The 25,733-nt window shown below is 38.0% G+C and overlaps 1 protein-coding gene across 1 annotated transcript; it reads left to right on the top strand.

The window, feature by feature from the left end:
- The first annotated feature begins 885 nt into the window (after window positions 1-885).
- Window positions 886-2,872, top strand: LOC119659305. The gene is made up of 3 exons (XM_038067364.1): window positions 886-1,943; window positions 2,019-2,787; window positions 2,846-2,872. Exons 1-3 carry the CDS (start codon window positions 886-888, stop codon window positions 2,870-2,872), a joined length of 1,854 nt encoding a protein of 617 aa, XP_037923292.1.
- The last annotated feature ends 22,861 nt before the right edge of the window (window positions 2,873-25,733 follow it).

Raw genomic sequence — 25,733 nt, 5'->3', positions numbered from 1 at the left:
CAGTATCCTGTTCTATAAGTAATAGCACAATATCAATATTTAGGGTATACATATAGAATAAATATTATTGGGTGCAGGCATAATGTATTTTATATTGCCTGTACCATAGTTGTAGACATATTCTTATCTTAAGATAATAACAGGACCTTGTTCGAAGAACGCATCTTGTTTTGTAACATGTGTGAACGGGCCTGATAATAAAAATGGTACAAGCATAATGTTATTTATATTGCTTGTACCCTATTTCGTAAGAAATGTGTCTTCATTAATGAAGACACTTTGACCTGCGCATTGTAAAATGCAATATGGACATGTGCGCGACACATGATAAAGATAGGATAATGTTTACAAGATAGGTTACTTTGTAAGAAATAGTGTAAGTAGTCTTTAGTCTAAATTTGGAATTTAAATAGAATGGTCATACGATCCTTCCCAAACGGACTCAAAGTGAATTTTATTTTAATTGGCGCCCAACGTGGTTTGAACCACAATCTTTAATCCTTGTATAAGGAGTCGGTATTAACTTCGTAAAAAAGTGTGTGAAAATTTAGTTATATAAATGTTCACGATCGTGCGAATTTAAAACGAAACAATAATCGAGTGAAGCGGCTGGCAGCGGAGTTTTCAGACGTACCTACATATTGCAACAAGTGTCTGTGACTGGGTGAACGAGATATCTAATCAAAGCGTATCGAATCAACTGGTGGCGTGTGTCTAACTTGCAAACAGATATGAATATCTGTACGAGTATTATGTATGTACAATTAATTTAAAAACATCCTAATATATTAAATTGAGAAATTTAAGCTTAAAAAGGGCCGATTACAGGGTTAACCGAATCGACAGTTTAAATTTTTTAAATCTCTTAGAAAAAAAGTAATAGAAATGTCTTTATCTGCCGAAGCTATTTCGAATATGATTGAAAGGGTTAACCTTTCATTAGCTGTTCAGCTTAGGAAGGAATTTCAAGACGCAATTGCGGAATTGAAATCTCAGCCAGGTCCGTCAACTCAAGGGAGTGACATTCACAGTGTTGTTTCTCAGTTAAGGCAGGAATTTCATTCTACCATACAGGAACTGCGAGCGTCAGCACCACCTGTTGAAAAACAGAGTGATATTAATGTGGTTGTTTCGCAATTAAGGGAAGAATTTCAGTCTTCTTTGCAGCAACTGAAGACACCAGGTCCTTCTGTACAGAGGTATGAGGAAATTGCCATCACAAGTAGGGTTGTTGGTGGTAATATGAGGCTTGACTTACCAAAATCAATGCACGAGTTTAGCGGTGTTATGGATAAGTATCCATCATGGCGACAGTCAGCCAAAGCTGCAATAAAGCCGTATCAACCATATGTTGGTTCTGACATATATTATCAAGCTGTTGCTATTATCCGCAACAAAATTACTGGTTCTGCTGATATGGTTTTATCGTCGTTCAGTACACCACTGAATTTTGACGCTATATTGGCTAGATTGGACCATACGTATTCCGATAAGAGACCACTGTATTTACTCGAGCAGGAATTGTCTACTCTTAGACAAGGTCGTTTTTCTATTCCACAATTTTATGATATGGTAGAAAAACAATTGACTTTAATAACCAATAAAGCTATTATGCAATATGGCGATGAAAGCGTAGTTTTGAAATCCTTGAATGAAAAGTATAGAGACGACGCATTGCGTATTTTTATTTCTGGTATTAAAAGACCTATCGGTGATACTCTCTTTGCGAGTCAACCAAAGAATTTACCATCTGCCTTGGCTCTCGCACAGGAACTAGAGTCTAACAGACAACGCTATAATTTCGCCGCTGCTTTTGCTAATTCGAACTCTGATAGGGAACATACGAGTAATTTGGGTAAAAGTCCACATTATAAAGTGGTTAACAAAACTACCCGAGATGAAGCTCAATCTCCACCTGAACCAATGGATGTAGATCCATCAACGTCTCGATTTAGACAAAATTCGGGAAAAAATAATAATTTTCGTTCGAAATCATCAAACAATAATTTTTCAAAAAGACATCAATTGAACACATTCCGGGTAGAGAAATTAAAGGATAGTTCTGTTGTAGACATTTTACAATCAAAAGCATGTCTTCCATACGTTCAACACACTTTGTTAAACGGTGAGAAAATTAAACTTCTTTTGGACACAGGTGCCGAAAGAAACTATGTGAAAAATCTTCCATTTCTAGTTGGTGTATCTAAATTAAAAAACGATGAATTTGATGTACATTCCATTCATGGGGAAACACGTATCACCGCGAAATGTCAGATAAGCATTATGGGACGTACTTCTGATTTTTATGTATTGTCTGAAATAAATGATATGGATGGAATTATAGGTTACAGATTTCTAAAGGAAATCAATGCAATGATTGATGTCACTGGTAGTAAACTTTATTATATAGGTGGAATTCAAGAGGTTTTTCCTTCTAATAGCACACAAATAAATCTCCTACAGGATTTAGATTACAATTCTATTCCTGAGGAAGGTGTAGACGGGTTTAAGAAAATCATTACGGAAAATCAAAAAGCATTTGCTGATCCAAATGAAGCATTGCCTTATAATACTAACATTGTGGCTACGATTAAAACTACCACTGACGAAGCAATATATTCAAGGAGTTACCCATACCAGATGACGGCAACTAAATTTGTAAATTCTGAGGTTGAAACTATGCTACATGATGGTATAATCAGAAAGAGTTCTTCTCCTTATAATAACCCAATTTGGGTAGTTAATAAAAAGGGTGTAGATGAAATGGGAAATCCTAAACTACGTCTGGTAATTGACTTTCGAAAACTCAATGCGAAAACTGTTTCGGATAAATATCCTATTCCAGATACTTCAGTTATATTGTCGAATTTAGGAAAATCCAAGTATTATTCTACTTTAGATTTAAAGTCAGGTTTTCATCAAATCTTGTTGTCAGAAAAAGATCGTAAGAAAACGGCGTTTTCCGTTAATAATGGCAAATACGAATATTGTCGAATGCCATTTGGTCTGAAAAATGCTCCGAGTATCTTTCAGAGAGCGATCGATGATGTATTAAGGGACGACATAGGAGTCCGTTGCCACGTCTACATTGATGACGTTATAATTTTTTCTTCCGATATTCAGAGTCATTTAAAAGATATTGAAATAGTAATAAAAAAGCTTCGAGATGCGAATATGCGCATTTCATTGGGAAAATGTAATTTTTTCAAAACGCAACTCGAGTTCTTGGGTTTCGTTGTATCTGAAAATGGTTTAAAAACTGCAGATAGCAAAGTAAGTGCTATTCTTAATTTCAAAGAGCCAACTACTATTAAGGGCCTTAGATCCTTCTTAGGATTATCGGGTTACTATCGACGGTTTATACGTGATTATGCAAAAATTGCAAAACCTTTGACTCAATTATTGCGAGGAGAAAATGGTAATGTTAGTGCAAAAAAGTCAGAAAAAAAGAAAATTACATTGTTGAAAGATGCTCAAGATGCCTTCAACAAGTTAAAGCAGATTTTAGTATCAGAGGACGTTACTTTACGTTTTCCGGATTTCAGCAGACCATTCGAGCTCACAACTGATGCCTCATCGGTAGCAATTGGTGCTGTGTTATCTCAGGACAAACATCCGATTACTTTCGTATCACGAACGCTTAGTGCGACTGAGCAAAACTATGCGACCAATGAGAGAGAAATGCTTGCCATAGTATGGGCATTGCAGTCTCTTAGAAATTATCTCTATGGAGTAAACAATCTTCACATTTATACCGATCATCAACCACTAACATTCGCGATATCTGATCGAAATCCTAACACCAAGCTAAAGCGTTGGAAAAGCTTTATCGAAGAATTCACACCGACTTTTCATTATAAGCCTGGGTCTCAAAATGTTGTCGCAGACGCGCTATCTCGCCAGTATATTCAGAATCTTACTGGAAATGGTGAATCTAGCGGAAATTGCTATAACAGTGAGGTATCCCTATCTCACGTCATAAGGACAGTGTCAACGCCTATAAATTGCTTTAAAAGTCAGATTATTCTTTCGGTGGGCAAGGATCTAAAAGTAACAACAATTAGATTGTTTAATGGGTACCTACGTCACGAAATTGATTTTTCGAACACCGAAAGTCTATATTCAAAGTTAAAGGAGATAGTTGACGCGAAGGTAGTTAATGGAGTCCACTGTTCTTTGGAAATTCTTGGAAAAATACAGAATGATATTATCAATCTGTTTCCCTCGGTTCGTTTTAAGCATACCGAAAAGATTGTGATGGATTTAATAAATGAAAATGATCAGCTGGAAACTATTGCAATGGAACACAATAGAGCGCATCGTTCAGCGAAGGAGAACTATGACCAAATTCTGGATACATACTTTTTTCCTGGACTTCGTAAGGAAATAAAAAAATTCGTTAGTAATTGTAAAATTTGCGTAGAGTCTAAATACCAAAGACATCCGAAAAGGCAAATTATGAAGTGTACGCCATTACCCAAATATCCTGGTGAAATCCTGCATATGGATATTTACAGTACTCAGAATAACTACTTCCTTACGTGCATAGACAAATTTTCAAAATATGCTCTAGTGGAACAAATTGATTCACGTTCAATTGTAGATATTAAAATTCCTCTTACGAAAATAATTGGTTTCTTCAAAAATCCGAAAACATTAGTTACGGATAATGAGCCATCACTCTGTTCAAATGTTATACAATCCCTTATTAGGGACCACTTTGGTATGTCTCACCATAAAGTTCCAGCTATGCACAGTACAAGCAATGGACAAGTCGAGAGATTCCATTCAACTCTAGCAGAAATATCGAGAGCGATAAAGAAGGATATGCAACTAACAGATCTTAGTGAAATTATCCAATTAGCGTTAATAAAGTATAACAATTCTATACATTCTGTAACAAAAGCAAGACCTATTGACTTACTTTGGAACATCTCTGATTCAAATAAACTTAATACGGAAAAACTTTTGTTAAATGCCCAAAAAGCTCAAAATAATTATCACAACAAAAAAAGGGTCAATAGAAAATTTAAAAAGGGGCAAGAAATATTTGTTAAAAGGAATAAACGTTGTGGGAATAAGCTTTCGAATAAGTATGATAGGAAAAATGTGCAGAAAGATTTAGGTACTGCGGTACTAGTAGATGGTAAAGAGGTGCACAAAGATAATATTCGTTAATGTTTCTCTATCCAGATTAACATTGGTCACCACCGTCGCCGGTAAAATCTTTGACTATAGTTCATCTAATTATATATCATTACGAAAAGGGGACGTGGGACTGTACGAAGATTATATATACCTTATCCATAATATAAATTTAACTGAATTTGAAAGTATAATAGGAGATATTAGTGATTTAAGAAAAATGTTTTCAATATCGGAACAGAAGGAATCACTGAACGCAGATGCGAATGAAATGTCTAGATTATTGTCGTCTCTAAAGCTTGGTGAACGCAGGCATAGACGATCAATCGACTTCCTTGGTTCTGCTATCAAATTTATTGCTGGTACACCTGATCACGATGACTTTGTTTTATTAGGAGAACGAGAGTCTAGGCTAGTAGGCGCACAAAATCAGCAGGTAGAAATTAATTCTGAGCTAACTGAGAAAATTAATGAATTGACAGAGCGCATAAATTTAATAAAAAAAGAGTATTATGATATCAGCGAACCAAGATTTCGTGAGTTATTTCAAATTATTACCATTAGAAATCAAAGAGTAATATCCTTATTAACGAACGCTGTCTACTCGGTTACCCTTGCTCAATTAAACATTGTTAATCCTGTCATTTTAACTGACCAAGGGGTCCTCTCAATCGTAAAACAGGAAGAAATGCCCATTACTATAAGTGAATTGACTTCATCTTCTACTGTTAAAATATATATTAGTAATAATGTGTTTAAATATTTAGTTAAAGTACCAAATATAATTACTATTTGTTCTCTCATAGTTATGTACCCTGTAATTCATAACAATACCATATTAGATTTAAGTAATAGGTATGTTGCCGAGTGCAAAAAAAAAACACACTGCCACTGGTTAATTGTAAGGAAGGTAAGGGCAAAGCAGTCTGCAAGCACGATCGTTTTGATAAATGCCTTGCAATGATCTTCAATGGAAACGTCGCAACGTGTAAAACGGTCACTTCATATCACATCTCACCAATCGAAAGGGTTGATGATGATACATTGATCATTAATGATGCAACAGCCACAATAGTAGAGAAAAATCACTCGGTGACTGTTACGGGTACATTCCTCGTACAGTTTGAAGAGGATATTCTCGTCAACGACACACTGTAAAAAGTTACAGGTAAGGTGTCATCAGTGGTTCCGCAAATTTCAAAGCAGTTCCAGCTTAATGTGTCAGCACATTCGACACAGCTGACATTGCCGTACCTGCATAAGGTACATCTCCGCAATTTGGAGAAGATCCGACAATTTGATGCCGACAAAGTCAACAACAATGAGTATGCATGGTATGCATTTGTCCTCGTCGTGGCAACAGCGATTCCGGCTGGTATCATAGTAATGCGTAGAAAATGCCGTGGTAAGCCGACGATCAGACGACCTAACCGACCCATGAATTTCGACGTCGAAAATGAAATCGAACGTATCGTACGCTACATCGCCGATCACAAACAGATTCGGGACGAATCAGCTTAAGGGGAGGGGTAGTAATAGCACAATATCAATATTTAGGGTATACATATAGAATAAATATTATTGGGTGCAGGCATAATGTATTTTATATTGCCTGTACCATAGTTGTAGACATATTCTTATCTTAAGATAATAACAGGACCTTGTTCGAAGAACGCATCTTGTTTTGTAACATGTGTGAACGGGCCTGATAATAAAAATGGTACAAGCATAATGTTATTTATATTGCTTGTACCCTATTTCGTAAGAAATGTGTCTTCATTAATGAAGACACTTTGACCTGCGCATTGTAAAATGCAATATGGACATGTGCGCGACACATGATAAAGATAGGATAATGTTTACAAGATAGGTTACTTTGTAAGAAATAGTGTAAGTAGTCTTTAGTCTAAATTTGGAATTTAAATAGAATGGTCATACGATCCTTCCCAAACGGACTCAAAGTGAATTTTATTTTAATTTATACAATGGTTTGTGTTCATGGAAAATTTGATACTCTTTAGATCAATTTAAAAGGGATTTGCATTGAATTCAACTTTCGATGAGTGAATATCGGAGCGGGATATTTTTTGAGACTTAAATGGAAATTAAGATCAATTTTGGAAAATACTAATTGAAAGCAGGTCTTCTAGATATATGTGCTTATCAATGCAAAGGATAGATCCTGGTCTAGAATAAAGGGGGGGGAGACCTCTGGGAATAGAAGGTTTATAAATCATCAAATAGTAGAAGTAACCATGTACCAACCGGGGGTAAGAAAAAGATGAAATAATGAGTAATGTTCTACAATTAACTTGAAACGCAGATAAATATAAACTTATTGGGCAGCTTTAATGCATAAATTTAAAGTGAGGCGATACATTGTGAAATTGCATAAAGGCACTGCATCTACAAAGTGTTCAGTGGCAAAACATTTGACTCGAATAACCACAGAAGAAGTTGAGCATCATTGGCAGACAATTGCTTGATTATTACTTGCTAAACCTAATCAATGCTGACGCAAGTGAAGAAAGCGTCCATTCAAACGATTCGATCCAGATCACTTAAAGAAACTATTGAAGGACACAGACCTACGAATTGAAAATTGAAATGTGAAAAATGTTTCTACTATCGTACTTTGAAGACAAGGTCTTTCAAAAAATGCTGAGGATAGTACATACGGGGGAATGCCGCATCAGATATACCAAAGATCTACCATAATATGGACGGAACAGTACACAAAGGATATTGTTGACAAAGAAAAACTGAACAGGAGTTGCAGCTCTTCAGAATGAACAAGCCCAACAAAGGAAGCGGTCGCTTGATTTAAAGCATCGATTGCAATAGATGAAGGTCCAATACGAAGCGTAGTATCACAAACAAATACAGCATGTTTATGTATTCAAAAAATATTACAGATTCGCTTCAAGGGCACGCTATCCATGGGTAAAAATAGCGCTATCTATTTGCGTGTTTAAGAATCAAATTATTTTGGTTCGCTGAATGTATCAAGACGACAATAAACCTAAACAAGTCGGGAAACCGGAAGCTAGACGCTTCAGGTATGAAAGGTTTTGTGAATTTCTTTTATAAAAAAATTTGAGTGTGCATTTGTCCCATTAGCATCTAGCACGTAAAATATGCATATATTATGTGAAAATAGCCACTTTCAAGTGATATTGACATTCATAGCCTTGAATTTGTAGAGGAGCGACAGCGTTGACCTAGTATAACTTTGTTAGTAATAGTGCGATTTTCACCAAATTTGGCAGGATCATGCTCTATACTGTAGCCTACATTGCTGAATTTTGTGATTCTAGGGTGAACTTAAGCAGGGTTTTCCTGTCAATTACTGAAAAATTATAGTAATATACTGTTATTAACTTTATTTGAACAGGTATCGGTATGGAGGGTATTTCGGAGCCTAGGCACCATATAGTGGCAGCCCCCTGATTTTTTTCAAATTTTTCGGTTGGGATAGTTCCTGAGAATGTGTTCGTTAAAGAAATGACCACTTGCAACTCCCCGTACTCCCCACCTTTTCAACAAATGTCAAAACTAAGACCGGCTTCGAAAATTACTAACCTGAGACCTTTAATTTGATACCCCACATGACTATATTTGATGAAAAAAAAATGTACAACCCCCTTTTGCATGTATGGGGACCCCCCCTTAAATTCGTCGTAAAAGGATGTAACTCACTATATGCGTGAACGTTCACAGTTCCCACCTTTCTACCAAATTTGGTGTCAATCGCTATAATCGTCTCCAAGAAAAATGTGTGTGACTGGCAGATAGACAGACGGACAGACAGACAGACGGACAGACAGGCAGACAGTAAACCGATTTTAATAAGGTTTTGTGTTTACACAAAATCTTAAAAAATGGTAACATACAAATGAAATTAGAAAACCGACCATATGGAGCATGAATCGAAACGTGTCCAAAATCACTTAGAAGGTTCAAGGGTACTAAATGCTTTACTGACCACGAATTGAATGTGGAACGGCAGCAAAATGTTCCTTACAAGGACCACCTTTATCGCTATATCCGCTAATAAAGTGAATGTTCTTCAGGGCCTTGGCCCGGGTAGGGGAGGTTTACAACTCCTCCTTAATCTGGGTCCATCGAATGACGACTTTAATAAGATAATAATTAATAAACAAGAAATTCAAGGGATAAACAACAGTTTCTTTGGGTAAAAATAGTCGACTTTGCTCCAGGAGGAAGCAAAGCATTTAAAGCTTTGCTACAAATGACAATAAATACCGTCATACTTTGTTGTACGGGAACATGCACTGGATTTCATGATTACTGATACCTACATATAATGCCAATTTACTTCCAAACTCCTAAATAGCCTAGCTTATGCTATTGGCTTGGATTATTATATTTATCACAGTCAATACTTGCAAATTATCACGAAAATATCTTGGGTAATCTCAACGAATCAAACTGCGACCGAATCAATTACGTTCACTGTGCACTGCAGATACTAAATAGGAAATCATTTCGAACCTTAAATTCCAAGAAAAAAAACACTAATTGAACTGCTATTTCAGAAACATTTCTAATTCATTTTTCCAATCTCCTGACACCTTATACTGCCTGGGTCTGCTACTTTTATCTCTTCCCAATATGCACTATCTAATCAATCAACCTATTATTGCTAATTTAATCAAGCATTCATCCGACCGAGACAATAGGCTGAACAATGGAGCTGGTTATGTTTTCCCGCGTAATCAGCGTAATATCCCCCGATGTCAATATTGGAATGCTTTGTATTTCGTTCGGTATATTTACATTACATTTAACCCGTTGCCTATGGGGATTAAGCGATAACGAGACTGCGGCAACTGAGTCAGCAGAAGGATGATTAACGAGTGGGTCATCTATCAAATGATGCATCGGAGCACATTCTAGCCTACCTTTAGTAACGGCAATCCAATTAGAGTGCAATATCCACAAATGTATCTGCTCCGTTTCGCACTTTAGTTTTGTCACTTCCACACAAAAACTTTAAACGCTACGAATGTATAGATATTTCACTGATTAAAACTCTTTTCTTATCGCAATAACGTTCACTCGATTGTCACAAAGCGATTGCGTCTAGCCTCGCCCCGGTTCCACCACTGATAACCGAACCATCAGCGAGACAGGAACGTTGCACCGCATACAGCACACTCGCACGGACCCTTGTTTATAAACACAAAAGGTGAGCCTGAGGCAGATGTCCCAACCCTCATCCTCGCCTGGGCACTATCGCCGGGTGAAATGTGGAAACTGTTACGAACGACACGCGCAGACGTCTACCCTGGGACGCACCATCGAGTAATAATGCACACGACTCCGACTCCGCGTTACAACGCCTTACAACTGTGAATGAGTAAAGCTTCTTTCTCTCAGTTATCGTGGCGAATTCCAGCTTCTTAATCATCGATTCTGGGAACACTTCGATCGTGGAATGCGTCACCAGTGCTACCTGGGCAACCTGGTGACGAAGCGGCGGATCTTCACTGAGACACGGGGCGGTTCGCTTTGGCGCAGTGCTAGACGTTTGATACTACTGGGGCTGTGCACGATCCCAGGTGTTGAGATCTCAGACTTTTCCTCGACTTCAGCGAGGCTTGGAGTATGTCGTGCAAATCGATCATACATTAATACATATGTATGTACATGTGGACCGCTAAACTACGTGGTGAGCTGAACGGTAGTGCTACTGCGTAACAACTAACCATACTAATTTCTGCATTTGGTACTTTGAGGAAATTCTTAAAATATCCGCAGGGACAAAATGAGGTTGGTCCCTCTCCTTGACTTGACTCCTACACTTCCTAATTTATAAAGGAAACTCAGAGGTGACAGTGTTTGATCAATAAGTGGGCAGCCAGGGAACAAGGGATGGTATTTGTAGGTATGAGGAGGATTGTAGCTTTTTAAGGTTTTGTTTTGTTTTGTATTATGTAAATAAGGTTTTGTTTCACACAAGAAGAAGAAATTTTTCATGTCTCGTATAAAATTATAGCCCAGCGCCAGAAATATATTTTTATTCCATTTTTTGTTACATCAGGTCTTGAGACTAAGCTTGGTTGTGTTGGCTTCTCTACGGAAATTGAAAATTACAGGTCCAATCAGCGTCAGATTTTTAGCACTTATTTATAATGATAACAGGTAGTCACTGAACAAACAATTTTCAATTCAATTCAAAAATTTTTATTTTAAATCATATTAATTATGTCTGCCTGTCTGCCACACGCAAGTTTTCTCCAAAACGGCTAAACCAATCCAAGCCCAATTTGAGGGACAGATGGGAATTATGGAACCTTCTCGCATACAGTAAGTGACATAAATTTAAAGGAAGGCATACATGCAAAGGGGAGATGTAAACATTGTGAGGTTTCAATTGAGGCCTCGATTAGTACTTTCCGATACTGATATTAGCTTTGACATGGTTTTCGAAAACTAACCAACCCAAAAATCTGAAAAAATGCGCTTATAGGAAATTGATTTCCCCCGCTTATATAAGACCAATTTATATGATGATGACGTCGTCACACACGTCACACGTTCACCCAATATCAGAAATAAGATCAGTTTCGAAAAACAATAATTAGCCCTTTCATTTCGCATATATGAGGAGACAGACCCCAAACTCAACACAAAATGGCGACACTTGCTAGTGCTAGGACTCATAGACAATATATTCTCACCAAATTTCATGACAATTGATTCATCGAGTAAATCGGGTGTGATATACAAACAGACAGACCGAGAGACAGACAGACAAAATCAAAATCAAAAATCGAGAAAATATCGTCATATCACCTACTGCAAACATAAACAAAACTAGCCTAGCCAAATCGAACAAACCAACGAAGGGCGGAACCGAGTCGACGCATAGTTGGGTGGAAGGTAAAATATCTAACCCCAATTCGGCAACCTGGTACTCCTATGCTGTTAAATTTCCTAAAATGTTTGAGTCTTACTGATAAAACGATGTTTTTCTTCTTCTCAAGGGATGTGGTTAGTTGAGGAGGTGAAAAGCTATTCTAATTTACCTTTATATATCCGACTTATTACAATCTCAGCTGGTATTGAAGGAGGCGTTAGGAGTTTAAGTACAATACCTGTAACTGAAATTGGAAATTGCAAGCAAAGGTGCTTAGCGGACAAAAAATTTCAGTAATTTCCCAAGCCAGTGGCACCTAGTTTGCTTTCTTCTCCGGGGGAGGAGGGGATAGCGACATGAATAAGGTACGCAGACCGACTCATTTCGTCACCTAACAGAACATGAAGCTTGTTATGTAGTATGTGGGGATTAGGATAACTGCAGACAGTGCTACAGTTTACATCAGTAAACCGGATATGTTTTTGTAATCAGCCGATTCTTATATGCAAAGGTCTGCGAAGTCCTGAACCATATCCTTTTTATGGAAAAATTAGTTAATCACCGCACTGAGGAAGGGTGGAAATATCTGTAACCGATTAATGGCCTAACCTATACTATGTGCCAACCGGCGATAAATGATTGTCAATTTCCTGTATCAGAAATTCTCCACCCGATCCAAGCGAAGTCCAGTTCAGTTATTAGAACCATTTATGGCTTGTGTGTCCTCCTCTTTATTAGGAAAATATATTCATGACCCGAATAGTGGCATATCGTGCCGCTTGATGATAATCCACTCAACACGTGCAGTATGCTGGCCACATAACCACATAGCTAAGATACAATTCTCATCATTGATTTCAGGTAGAATTGGTCTATAAAATGGATCCATCAACGAAAGTAGTACACACACTCTTCTTCTAGTCCTCAGCGGAGACTTTGGCTGATGGTGAAAGAGAATGCTTCGGTGATTACAATGCCTGTTGCCCACAATTTTACGCGGTTTTGTTGATGCCACTCCTTCTGTCTCCATCAACACCTGGCTATAAGCCCCCGCGATAACTTTAAGTCGTTCATGCGCTCTGATCTCCCCCGCTGCCAGCCATAATACGGCACCGGTCTACAATGAACATATTATAAAGAGGTTCCCTTTTTCTGTCCATTTGATAATCTGCCTACGTGAACCTGCTAAACTAGTCACCATGGATTGCTGCGAAGCGACTGCAGCAGGCATGGCTCCCATGTTTTTGCTTATCGTGGCGTCTAGATGTCGATCCGCTTCAAAGTTAGTTTCTACGCCCTGTTGTCTATTACAAGAGCTCAACTCAGTCACCAAGTCAGACCATTTCCGCCGGTTATCCGTACCGAACCTCAAAATTTTGTTTTCTCCTCATTAATTGATACTGGAGTTTATACTTGACTGCCAGGTGTAGTGATAGCTGTTTGCAGTAAGACCACAAATTTCATGCACTTTCTGTACCCAACTTTAAGGTGCATGGTAGCCCACAGCCATTCAGACAATGCAATCATTCCTTCTTCCTTTCAGAATTGTGCTTCGGACTAGTTACGGTCAAGATGACATTGATAAATCTCAACTGAAATGGTTTATATTCTTCGAGCTCCTTACTCTTCATCATTATCTAGCCTGTAGTAAATGTAGCAGTTTTAGAGAATCTTTTAATCTTATTGGCGTTATTTGAGTTACCAAAGCAATCAAACCCAAGTTTTCACAAGATAAATTAATCATTGTTAACTCCCGTTCCACCACGATTCTCTTGCCTTCTTCTTGAATGACTTTCTAATAATATGAACAATACACCTCTGACGACTGTTAGGGGCGAAGACGGCATCAAGGCAAACTGGTTATTGCCACACAAATCCATGTCTTCACGTTTAACGTTGATATTCACCTCACCCCTCCTTGCGACTTGCCAGATCCCTTCGGAACTCAACTCATCTCATTGGGTAGAGCGCATTGATGCATACATGTACCGGTTTGCTCTATCTCCTTTCCGGGCGAGCGGATAGCTGAGTCATTTTCGAATCGATCTCCGGCCGCCTGGACGTCCCTGGAAAGTGAAATTATATTAGTTTCTGAGTATATGGCTTTGATATAGACTGGACAGAATTATCGTGAAGTATTAGAGGATCAACGTAGAATTCCAAGTGAAACCAGTTCGTAAGGTGTTATGTGTCTGTCACACTCACTTTTCGCAGGAACGGCCAGGCCTGCTGATATGGAATCCAGTGGAAAGGTCCGCTACAATGACATTTTTTTAGCTTTGGCTAAAGGGGATCCTCATACTGGCAAAATGGGAAGTGTAACATTTTTCTTCTCCAAATGGACAAACAAATGAAAGGTCTCGATTATTATTGTCCGAATCAGCTCTTGGTTTTGGCATCCATTGTAAAATAGAGGAGTAATGCGGGGGAAGTTACCCGACTGAAAAGCCTAGAAAAACCATGACGGTTCCTGTGTACTGGGACTAGACACCAAAATACTTTTCATCTACATATCTGTTCAAAAAACGTTATTACACATTATCATATTTTGGAAATTTATTGCAGATCCCCTTTACTTTCCTGCAACCATTGTAATAATATAGGCTATAGTACTGGTCAGAATCGTGGAAAATTTCTGCATTACTAACGAAATTGTAATAAATCAAGTTTGCCTCTTTGGAGTGGAATTACTGCAACCTAATGCATAAAATCACATTGAGGTGAATAGTCGGACATATTTAACATATATGCACTACGAGTTATGTGCAAAAGAAAATATCGTGTGTCGAAGCATGTTTACATAAAAACTCCCCAAAATTGTTTTTATTTGCAGCATCGAAGCTTTCTGTTTCCGATTTGTTTAAAAGAAGGAGAGGATTCTGTAAGCAAGGAATACTTATTGTGATAAACAAGCATCTATCTGAAACACGCTTCAAACAAGTTAAATATGGCCAGGCTTGTTTTTAAGATGCTTGGTGGTAGCTCCCTGATAGATGGTTCTTCAAAAGGTATTTAGAAAAGGCTATACCTATAGGCTGCTTTTCCCACAAAAAAGTGCGAGTAATGCAATGCGACATGAAAGTAACATACCCCCCCTATTTTGTAAAAATTATTTACTAATTAATTGTTAAAGTATTCTATTGATCACTGAAACTTAAAATTATTACAGTTCACCATTGGAATGTTACACAATAGTTCAAAGACGAACCGTATTCATTGCCGATTATTGTGTCTGGTGTGCTTTTATTTCCAACAGCTATTGTGCAACATACTCGCTTTTGTGGTGTTTTCCAACACCATTCATTCGACTCCAGTAGTCAAGAAAAATATGAGTCAGCTGTTGATAAACAACCGACATTACTCTGGTCAGGTTAATGCACACCTCACGCCAGCACTTTTCCACATTGGCTTACATATTGGATATTCCTATCTACATATGTTTATAGATATCTTTACATATTTCTTGTCATTCAATAACAATGACTAAAGTTAAAAAACACTACTGCCCGGAAGCTCTTATCAAAGTTTATATAAAACCAGCCAACCATGCAAATTATTTTCAGATTTAGATCTCCACACTTGGAATTCCGAATTTGGCTGCCCAAGAATGTTTAACCAATTCACGGATGTGATTTGTAAGATGAGCCATCTTCCAAGCATGTTAGTAATGATTACCTGTCCGGTGCCAGCATGAAAGCTTGATTTTACTAGATAGATTATGTCTGTGGCAAAATTCTGTATGGAGGAAAATGCGCACATTTATTAAAGCTTAGACGTGACGCTAAGTTCAAGGTAAACGCGGAATACATTCTTTGGTTTTAATGACTTAACAATGCCGAACACCTGCCATTGTGCTAGTCACCCAATTCGACATTTCCACAAAGCTATAGAACAACTATGCGTACCAGTGAATTGGAATCAAGATGAAGAATTTCCTGAGCCTCAACTAATTAAGCGAATTTGGGGATAGATTAAAGGAAATTGTAAGGCAGATGACACATATTGTATAAGAATCCAAATGCTTGGAAAACAATATATGTGTGTTTACGTTAAGCTAAGTAGGAAATAGCAAGAAAAGTTATCAACGGTAAGGCTACCAACTTAACTTCTGATGCAGTTCCCAATGAAAGCTTAAAAGACTAATCGAAGCCACATAACAGATATATTGTTTAAGGGGGTCATCCCGTATGAGGGCCGTTTTTTGGCTCTTTTTAGAAATTTTTTGTGAAGAACTGGATAAAAATGCAAATACAAATTTTTCACCATAGATTTACTAATATCTTGAGCGTGCATAGTTATTTTTCCAGACCGATCACATAGTTCGTTATTGAAATACTAGAGCAATTTATACACCCATCTCCAAGAAAATATGTTTTTCTGGTGCCACGCTAGAGGGCGCTGCGATCATCCTAGAGAAGAAAGTAAACGGCATTTTAACGTACAGACTTAACTACAGTCCGCAAACTAGGATTATTAAAAAATATTAAACTAAATTTTGGTGTTTTTTTACAGCCTCTTCAATGAATAAAAAAACACTACTTAATGAATCGCAATTATCCTAGTTTGTGGACCGTAGAAATATGTTCTCAATATGTCGTGAAAATTTCAAAGAATTTGGTTGGATAGATTTTAGGGCTATGGTGTCATGCGGTTTCGAAAAAAACGCATTTAAAAAGTAGAATGCGATTTTTAACCATAAAACCTTAACTGACCATTGATCTGCTATACCTAGTCCATAAACCTTAGGTTGCTTTAAGAAACACATGTACCGGCCTTGGCTTCAATTCTTGTCCTCTTAGCGAAATCATTCGAACGTCATTCGAACCGATAAATACGAGCTTTATTACGGCGATCGACACAAACCTAGCATGTGACTTATCACTGTGTTCAACACTATAAATTCCGAATCACTCCGAATACCAAAAAATCACTTTGCCCATATATTCTACACTATATCTAGATACAATTGATGACAAAAAAATTCGATTCCACGGATCCGACACACGCGCAAATTCCAAAGTAAGGGAGGAAAGGGCCAACGTTTGCGAATTTAAAGTGAGACAGGTTCCATATTCGGAAAGCTACCCAATGCAAAAATCTGAAAAAATTCAGAGTCGTGCGCTTATAAGAAACCCCGACATATGAGCTAAGTATAAATGGAACCATCATGTACCTAAATATTCTTACATAAAAAATCCGTAAAGCTTCCATTTCCCGACTTGTTTTTATTTGCTTTAAGTTTTGAATAATATTCACTGTTTATGAAAGCGTATTATTCTCTATACAGCACTTTCCAGAATAAATTAGCTATGCACTATAAATTATTCTTGAAATAATTGAATGTTTGCTGATTCTCAAGTTAAAATATCAAGTATTCAAGGTTCCTCCCATGAAAGAAACACAAGATCTTAAAATAATTATCGTTCCGATGTTTGTAGTTCTTCTTAATAAAAATAAAACTAGGTAGCTTTCTCCTACTACAATATATTTTAATAGTTAGTAAATACGTATTTCGAGAGCTACTTACTCTCTTCCTCAGTACTTAAGCTACTGTAACTTTGTTAGTAATAGTATGTTTTGGTCAAACTCATATTATATTTTACTACAGTACTTAAGAACTAAGTATTGCAGTAGGAGAAAGCTACCTAGTTTTATTTTTATTCACAAGATCTCCCATACCTAAAACATTCAGCTGCTGGTTTACCGACTTGTTTCTTAAGTGTACACTAATAAAGTGATGTGAATATACTACACAATTTTATACAGTTTTATTTGAATGGATTTTTCAGTACAATAGATAGGGATATGGATAGAATAAAAATACAATAATGGCAATCAATTTAGGGTCTGATGACAGATGGAAGGTTTTCACGAATAACAGAAGCGGAGAGTACAGCCGACTAGTTCAGTTTCCACGACGCTAAAGAACAAAAACTACTTTCGACGTGACCTCAGGCATTTTTTACATGTGTTATGACTTGGTGGATACAGACTTCTTCTACAAACAGAAGTGTAAATATCTCGGCCATCAATGCGCTTAAGCAGAGATTTGGCAAACTTCGTACGAAACTGTTCTTTGCACCCTCCGCAGGTTCTACAGGAGGAGATGATTCGAACACGCCTCAACTCCACACCACTTCCCTGTTGGAACTCCACCGCTCCATATGGATTGGATTTCAGGGAGCTTTCCCAAACTCCCGTACGCAGAGTCTAATAAAAGAGTCCAGAGAAGTAAACGATGTCCATCGAGTCAAACAAATAGTGACGCAAGCCAAGTTGCCAAGTAGACTTTTATCCGACTGCAACTTTAAGGAATAAAATAGTGAAAATCATGGGTGCAGACGGATGCAATTTTTCAACTAAGGAAATAGACTAAAAGCTTCAACTTTTGAACAATCTCAGGTTAAAATTCAAGGACGTTATTTTATATGGAGACAAGAGGCTCACATTCTGGGGCAATGCGGCATTTAATCAAAACAATACCCTACTTAATTGAATCCAAGGTCCTTACTGACCAACCTACCTCCATATAGTTTCACCAGATTCATAAGAAAAGACCCGTATGTTAATCCATCATCAGCTATTTCCTACTAAATGAGGAAATCACGCTTTTTGATGACATTTTGTAAAATTCTATAAAATATGTCGCACCATTTTATGTCTTGTGTAAATTTTCCTCGCCTTCCCAACTGAAAAAGCAAGTAATGATCACAATAATATTCTTCTCCCACACAGGCTGGGATAATTCTTGAATTCTTAACATTCAACCAATTTGTCTTACAATTGGAAGAAAGAAGGTCAGGAAAAACAACAAAGTATGTACAAGCAAGTAAGAACAACGATGTTGAACCACATTTTCTGCACAAGAGCAGAAAATCATATCAGCGATGTTGTATATACATATGTAGTAGTATTAAAGTAGGGTAAACTTGGTTAAAAAGGTTAACTCTTTTAGGGTAACTAAAATAAACCAAACAAATCGGAAACCAGTAGCTGAACGCTTCACGTAAGAAAGATTTTTGTTCACTTTTTATGTAAGAATATTCGGGTACACGATCTTTCCATTTATACATAGCTCGTAGTGTATGCACGTTGAATATACCTAACATTGAAGTCGATGTGATACTGACATTTAATATCTAAGGGAGTAGTAATTTAACGCGAAAGGGGCAACTTTGATTTATCATCACTTTCTTCATAATAGTAGAAATTTCATCAAACTTTCCAGTATGATGCTTCCTATTATAATTTACCATACTTCATGATTTTACAGATCTAAGATGAATGAAGCGTAGGTGCGTGCAGTAAATTTTCAATATATAATAATATGCTATCCTTAACTTTATTTGAGCAGAGAATTTTGATGCCTAGATACCATGTCCACGAATCACCGTACTTTTTTCAAATTTTTCCGTTGAAGAGTTTTTAAGAGCTGGTCCCTTGAAGCAATTGACCATTTTTGTCCCAGGAATTCCTCCCTTCTACAATCAATGTCAAAACAGATATCTGCTTCGAAAACAGTTAACCGAGACCTTTCATTTAATGCCCCACATGTTTAGGATCACCAACGCCGCAAAAACCTGTATCTGTGTCTAGGCGCGAGGTCCATCAATTCGATATCCCTAATAGCTGTCTGGCGTCCTGGCCTATAGATGGTACTCACCAATATGATACTTTTATAATGAAATGAACCCTCCATCTCCCTTTTTATGTATGGAGCAGATAATGATTCGTTATCAGTCGTTAGGCATTGATTCGCGGTCCCACACCTTGAGCATCAGTTGATGAACCACTTGGTGTAATTGGTCGCCTCCATATTTAACCAATTCGGCTGTGATTCCATTGGCTCCTCGCATCTTATGACTTTTAAATCGATGAATTGTACGGACTGTATCATCCATGCTTGGTGGTGGTAGTATTATTTTTCCAGTCATGTTCAGTTTGCGGAACCTCCAACGCGCTGATGATCTGGTTGTTGAGCAGTTCATCAAAATACTCAACCCATCGCTCCAATATGCCTATTCTGTTGGAAATCAGATTTCCCTCTTCGTCTCGGCAGGATGAGGATCGAGTTGTTGGTAAAACTTCCGCGTCTGGTGCAGTTGCTCTTTGTACTATTCGGGCTCACAGACGTGTTGCTTCTCCCAGGCTTCATGATCATATTCGGTGAAATAAAAACGTGGGACCCTCTTGTTTGTTTGTTTCCAACAAAAGCTTTAAAAAGCTATTTTGTCTGATTATGTCGAAAAAGGTTTTTCATTCTTCATATACCGATATTCCGACGACCAGTGGTCGTCTTCTTCAGTAAGCTGAGTTTTTAACAAATGTCAAGAAAAAATCTTTTTAGAAGTGATACACTGATATGAAATATTTATCTACGCGAACTGTCAGTGGCGGGCCGATGTGATGATTTGTGTAGTTTTTCAGGTGCGGACTTCTTATGGCGAAAAGTCCCCCACTCCACCAACTCTTCGATTTATAGCCAATTCAGGGAGTTAAATAACTGACGACTTGCAAGTAATTTTGGAAGTCACGTGCCCATTTTTTTCTGAACATTACATTAAATTCTATTTCCTTCATATCACATGCATGTGTACTTTTGGATGCATATTGCGTAGATACACTGAAATCAATGATATAGGAAATCCGGGGTTACTTGTATGATAATTAAAAATTTCTGATCATTTTTATAACGTATGTATGTTATAACCCTTAAACGAGCGAGAGGGCTCAGATCAAAAGTGGGATTAATGAAGTTTCAGATTTATCTGAACGGAAATTGCGCCTAATTTGGAAGTTCAGAGGATGCGTGAAACATAATAAGGGAGTCGCTACCACAGCGTGCTACAGGAATGTCGAAACTAACACTTACTGTTGTTTCTCCATATTTTCCTCGAAATGCAAACAATATACCATTTAGTACGACTAAACTGTGCGTGATTCTTTGGGCAGTTTGGCATTAATGATTACTACAAATGAATACATTATGTCTATCCGCAATTTAAATATTCTGACGCGGACTGTTTTTTCGTATGAGAACATACATTCAAATAAATTATTACCTATTGACGCCTAGAAAATAAACATTGTAACCTGAAAGGATCGGGTGATCTTGTAAAACTATGCTATATGATCAAATAATGTAAAAACTTGCAACTTAATTTTTAATGGAATTTTTAATTGAATTTAATCATCTAGCGGTCATTACTCCTTACTAAAAAACTACTTACGGGCATTGTATCCTTACCCGCTGAACATCTGCCCTGTTTGACATGTGAACTATTCTTGCCTTGGCTCGTGCCTTGCGGTCTTAACACATCCTTTCGAAGGAAATCGAAACGCGCCAATGCGCTTCGCCTGTATCTTGCACTGTGCGGTAAAATTGTTGGAAGTGCGAGTGCGCACGCAACGATAAGGACCAGCAGATGTGCATTAATATCGCACCTTAAGCGCACGAGGTACCATATGATTTCGGAGTCGTCCTGAAGTTCAGAAAGTAACGGCTTTATCATATGTCTGGGAACAAATCTGATTCACTTTCCGGCGATTTGAATTTTCTCCCCTCGATATAAAACAGAGGCAGATGTTGCCGACTGATATACTATTTTAAAGTGCTCACATATGCATGAGTATGTATGAATACATATATTTGATACACACACGCGTAACAGAGATAAAATAAAATGAAACGATATACAACATTTTTAATTGCAAAGAGATCTATCCGATAATATATATACATATACATATGATACTAGGTAAATTGTGAGGATCCATATTTTTGGCACTATGTGTACATAGTGCATGTCCACATATGTACATTGAATTGACTTTTTAATGTTACTTTAAATATAATGAAGCGCTGGTTATTAACATAACATGTAATATTGAACAGAGGTATACATATGTACTTACATATGTGGACTACCCGCAAATTTCCATTACCTTTTTATTTATAAAAACAGATGCACTAGTTGAGCAAACTTTGTTGGTCCTTGGTGTTAAAAAGGGTTGATAGTAGATTTACAAAGCATGGTACGATATTGACTTTATTTGAGCGAACATCCAGATGGAGAGTATTTTGAGGCTTACATGTCGTCCTAGATGTGCCACTCCTCTCTACTTTCCAACTAAAAACTAAACTAAACTATAAACTTAAAAACGAAAACATTTGATACTCTATGTGGCTATATTCCCCCTAAACTTTACAATCAATACATACATGCAGGCTCACAGTTCCAATCTTTCCAGCGAATTTCGTCTCAATAGGTAAAACAATTTTTGAGAAAAGTGCGTGTGGCGGACAGACAGTGAACCGATGTTAATAATGTTTTGCTTTCTACGAAACCTGAGAAAGTTAGTTTTGAGTAGTTTACTTAATTTCTAGATCGTGACGGTTGCATGAGAGGCATTACTGTCAGCGTTGGGATCGACCGAGTTTATTGACCTGATTTGATGACACTCGTTCGTTATTGAGGGGTTATATCCGTTTTTTTCAAGATTTTTCTGTGAGCACATTTTTAAATTATAGTTCACAAGTAATATATCGATCAATTAAGTAACTCTTCACGAGTAATTAGAAAATTTATTATTTACATTTTTTTACAAAATGTCGTGTACAGGACCGGACAAAAAAAAACTGTTACTCGGCGGTGAGGATGGATCATCATGGATCTAGAAGCATAAAAAAAAGCTAGGGAATTACCAACGATTAAAGAGTTTTTTTCGCAGAATGGTAGGGCATAGAAAACAATTTGCTTTTTCATTAAAAAAGAAACAAGTCGAGAAACCGGAAGCTCGACGCTTCAGGTATAAAAGGTTTTGTGTTTCCCTATGTGAGGAGCATTACGCAGTTCTCCATTGGCTGATAGCATTGACTCGAGATATTTAAATCGCTCAGTTCTGTTTGCGGTAGTGACCTACCCAGAACTGGCCGATTTAAATATTCGGGTCAATGCAATCAGCCAATGGAGATCTGCGTAATGAAATTGCTTCACGCATTAACGCAACCTGGATGAAGTGGAAAAGATGGGCGTCCCACAATTGTTGTTCTTAGTGATCGACGAATCAACGAACGTCTCAAATCTAGAATTTACCGCAATGTCGTCCGTCCTTTCGCTCTCTATGATCTTGAGTGTTCGTGGAAATCTATAAGAAATGCATCTTCGATGGAATGAAAGTCCTGGGGGTTTAACGTGAGTTACCTATCGTGTAGGCATAATTCCCACGGTCCTCTTCGGACACGGATTGTAATTTGTGACCACAATCAGAGCCCGCCATGCAAGCACAGCGGTCCTGGTTTATACTGAGTGCAGGCTCAGCATTCATACCAGTGAATGCGAGGCCTATCTAACACCTCTGCCGCAACTAAGGGGTACGACACCCGAGTTGTACAACGCAACTCCACAGCTTGAGCTCCGAGGAGCTCTGCCCGCGATGTAGGCATAACCACAACCACCATGAAACTCCCACTAGGGGGCCAACCGCAAATAACCGGGCCGAGAACACATCCTCCAGGAATTCTCCTGGAGCAAATGCTCTCAGAGGGCCGTCCCGGCTCCCATGGTACCAGATAACCTCCGATGAGGCTTCGTGGCCGAAGCCACTTCAGATGAGTGCCTTGCAGACTCGGATCTGATCGCCCTCCTACGAGTACGTGGGGACGGAACTCCCCAACGGGTTAACTGGAATCAGCCCGAGCGTCTTCGATGGAATGGTCACGTAATTCGCGCTAACGAGAATTCACTTGCCAAGATTTGTCTGAACATCGAAGTCAAGTGGTACGTGACCAAAAAGGCCAGCCGAAGCAACGGTGGCTTGATACACTGGATGGGAATTCAAGAGCCTCGTGATTACATCCAGATCAGGCATTTGATGAAATAAAATAGCGAAACCGATCACGACGAGCCGACCCCGCTTATAAACGGGACAAAGGCTGGAGAAAAAGAAGGAGATGTGAGGAGCGACACTTCAGGTATAAAAGGTTTTGTGTTTCCCTATGTGAGGAGCATAACGTAGTTCTATATTAGCTTATAGCATTGATCCGAGTTATTGAAATCGCTGTTCTGGGTTACTGCCATTGCCACAACTCAGCGATTTAAATATTTCGAGTCAATGCTACCAGCCAATGGAGAACTGCATAATGAAATTGTTTCACGCATTAACGTAACCTGGATGAAGTGGCATTCCCCAACTGGTGTTCTTTGTGATCGACGTATCAGCGCACGTCTCAAATCTAAAATTTACTGCAATTGTCGTCCGTCTGCCGCCCTCTATAGTTCTGAGTGTTGGCCGACCTATAAAGGACAATGAACGGGACTTGCGGTAATGGGGACGAAGATGTTGCATTGCACTGGATGGCGTGACATGTTTTTATCACGTATGAAATGAGAATATCTGCGATCGATATGGCTTTACACCGATCGTGGAAAAACTGCGAGAGAGGCGTTTTCGATGGTGTGATCAGGTAATTCACGCTAACGAGAATTCAATAACCAGTATTGGTCAGAATATCGAAGTCAATGGTAAGCAGCCGCCCAAAAAAATGGTGGCCTGATACACTGAATGGGGATTTAAAGGTCTCGCGATTACATCCTGATTAGGCATTTGATAAAATAAAATGACGAAACCAATCACGACGAGCCGACCCCGCTTGTGAACTGAAGGCTGAAGAAAAAGAAAAAGATGCGAGGACCGACGAGCGCACCGACAGCTCCCTGTCACATAGCTAAAAATTCCATTGCCCTCTATTTGCTAGAAAGCGATGTAAATAAATCATTAGATGGAAAGCCCTGTATTGATAATAGTCAACCTCATACGCTTCATATTCTGAGTTTAATATTATTAGCAAATGCCAAGAATTTAGCCAATATCAAATATAAAAAAAGTCTAGGGAGAATTAGATTCTTCTTGAATGGAATTTTAATATTTCACTCGAATTTCAATTATTCTCGTTAATTATGCACGTCAGCATCTTATTTGTATGGCTTAGGATGCTGTTAATTCGCACGAAATTGATAAGTTTGAACTTCTATAACTTTGACACTAATAGTTGGATTTTCATGAAACGTGGCATGTGTAGGCACGAGGCTCTAAATTTAGTAAACCTAAAATGAACTTAAGGGTTTAAGTTTTTTAGTCAATTTCTAAAAGTCGGTAATATACTATTAGTAAATCTATTTGAGCAGATACCGGAATGGGACATTTCTCGAGGATTAGATTTCGCATAAGCGTTTACACAAAACCTTAAAAAGGGCTGCAGATTCTTCATAGACGCGATTGTAATATTTCGCGCGAATTTCAATTATACCCGTTAATTATGACGTCAGCATCTTATTTGCATGACTTTGGAAGCTGTTAATTCGCGCGAAATTGCAAAGTTTGAACTGCTATCACTTTGACGTTAATGGCCAGATTTCCATGAACTTTAGCATGTATATATTAAATATTGTCCTCTATGCTGATACAAGGATACAAGGGCCTGGGATGAATTTAAGAGGTTTTTTCAGTGAATTTCTAAAAGTTGATAATATACTATTAGTAAATTTATTTGAGCAGATATCGGAATGGGACATACACTGTTTTGAGGTCTAGATTTCATCTAAGCGTACCACCCTAGGTTTTTTTTCGAATTTTTAGGTTGGAAAAAATTACGTGTGACAGACAGACAGACAGTGAATCGATTTTAATAAGGTTTTGTTTT

This window comes from Hermetia illucens, chromosome 1 (assembly GCF_905115235.1).
Source record: "Hermetia illucens chromosome 1, iHerIll2.2.curated.20191125, whole genome shotgun sequence".
Lineage (NCBI taxonomy): Eukaryota > Metazoa > Arthropoda > Insecta > Diptera > Stratiomyidae > Hermetia > Hermetia illucens.
Note: the sequence above shows the minus strand (reverse complement) of the source record. Positions and strands in the feature narration are given on the sequence as shown.

Excerpts from the sequence above, each read along its gene's own strand:
- LOC119659305 (XM_038067364.1), top strand. The coding sequence starts at position 886 with ATGTCTTTATCTGCCGAAGCTATTTCGAATATGATTGAAAGGGTTAAC. Across the intron at positions 1,944-2,018 it reads ATGGATGTAGATCCATCAAC|ACATCAATTGAACACATTCC; the intron begins GTCTCGATTTAG and ends TTTTTCAAAAAG. Across the intron at positions 2,788-2,845 it reads GAAATCCTAAACTACGTCTG|ATACTTCAGTTATATTGTCG; the intron begins GTAATTGACTTT and ends ATCCTATTCCAG.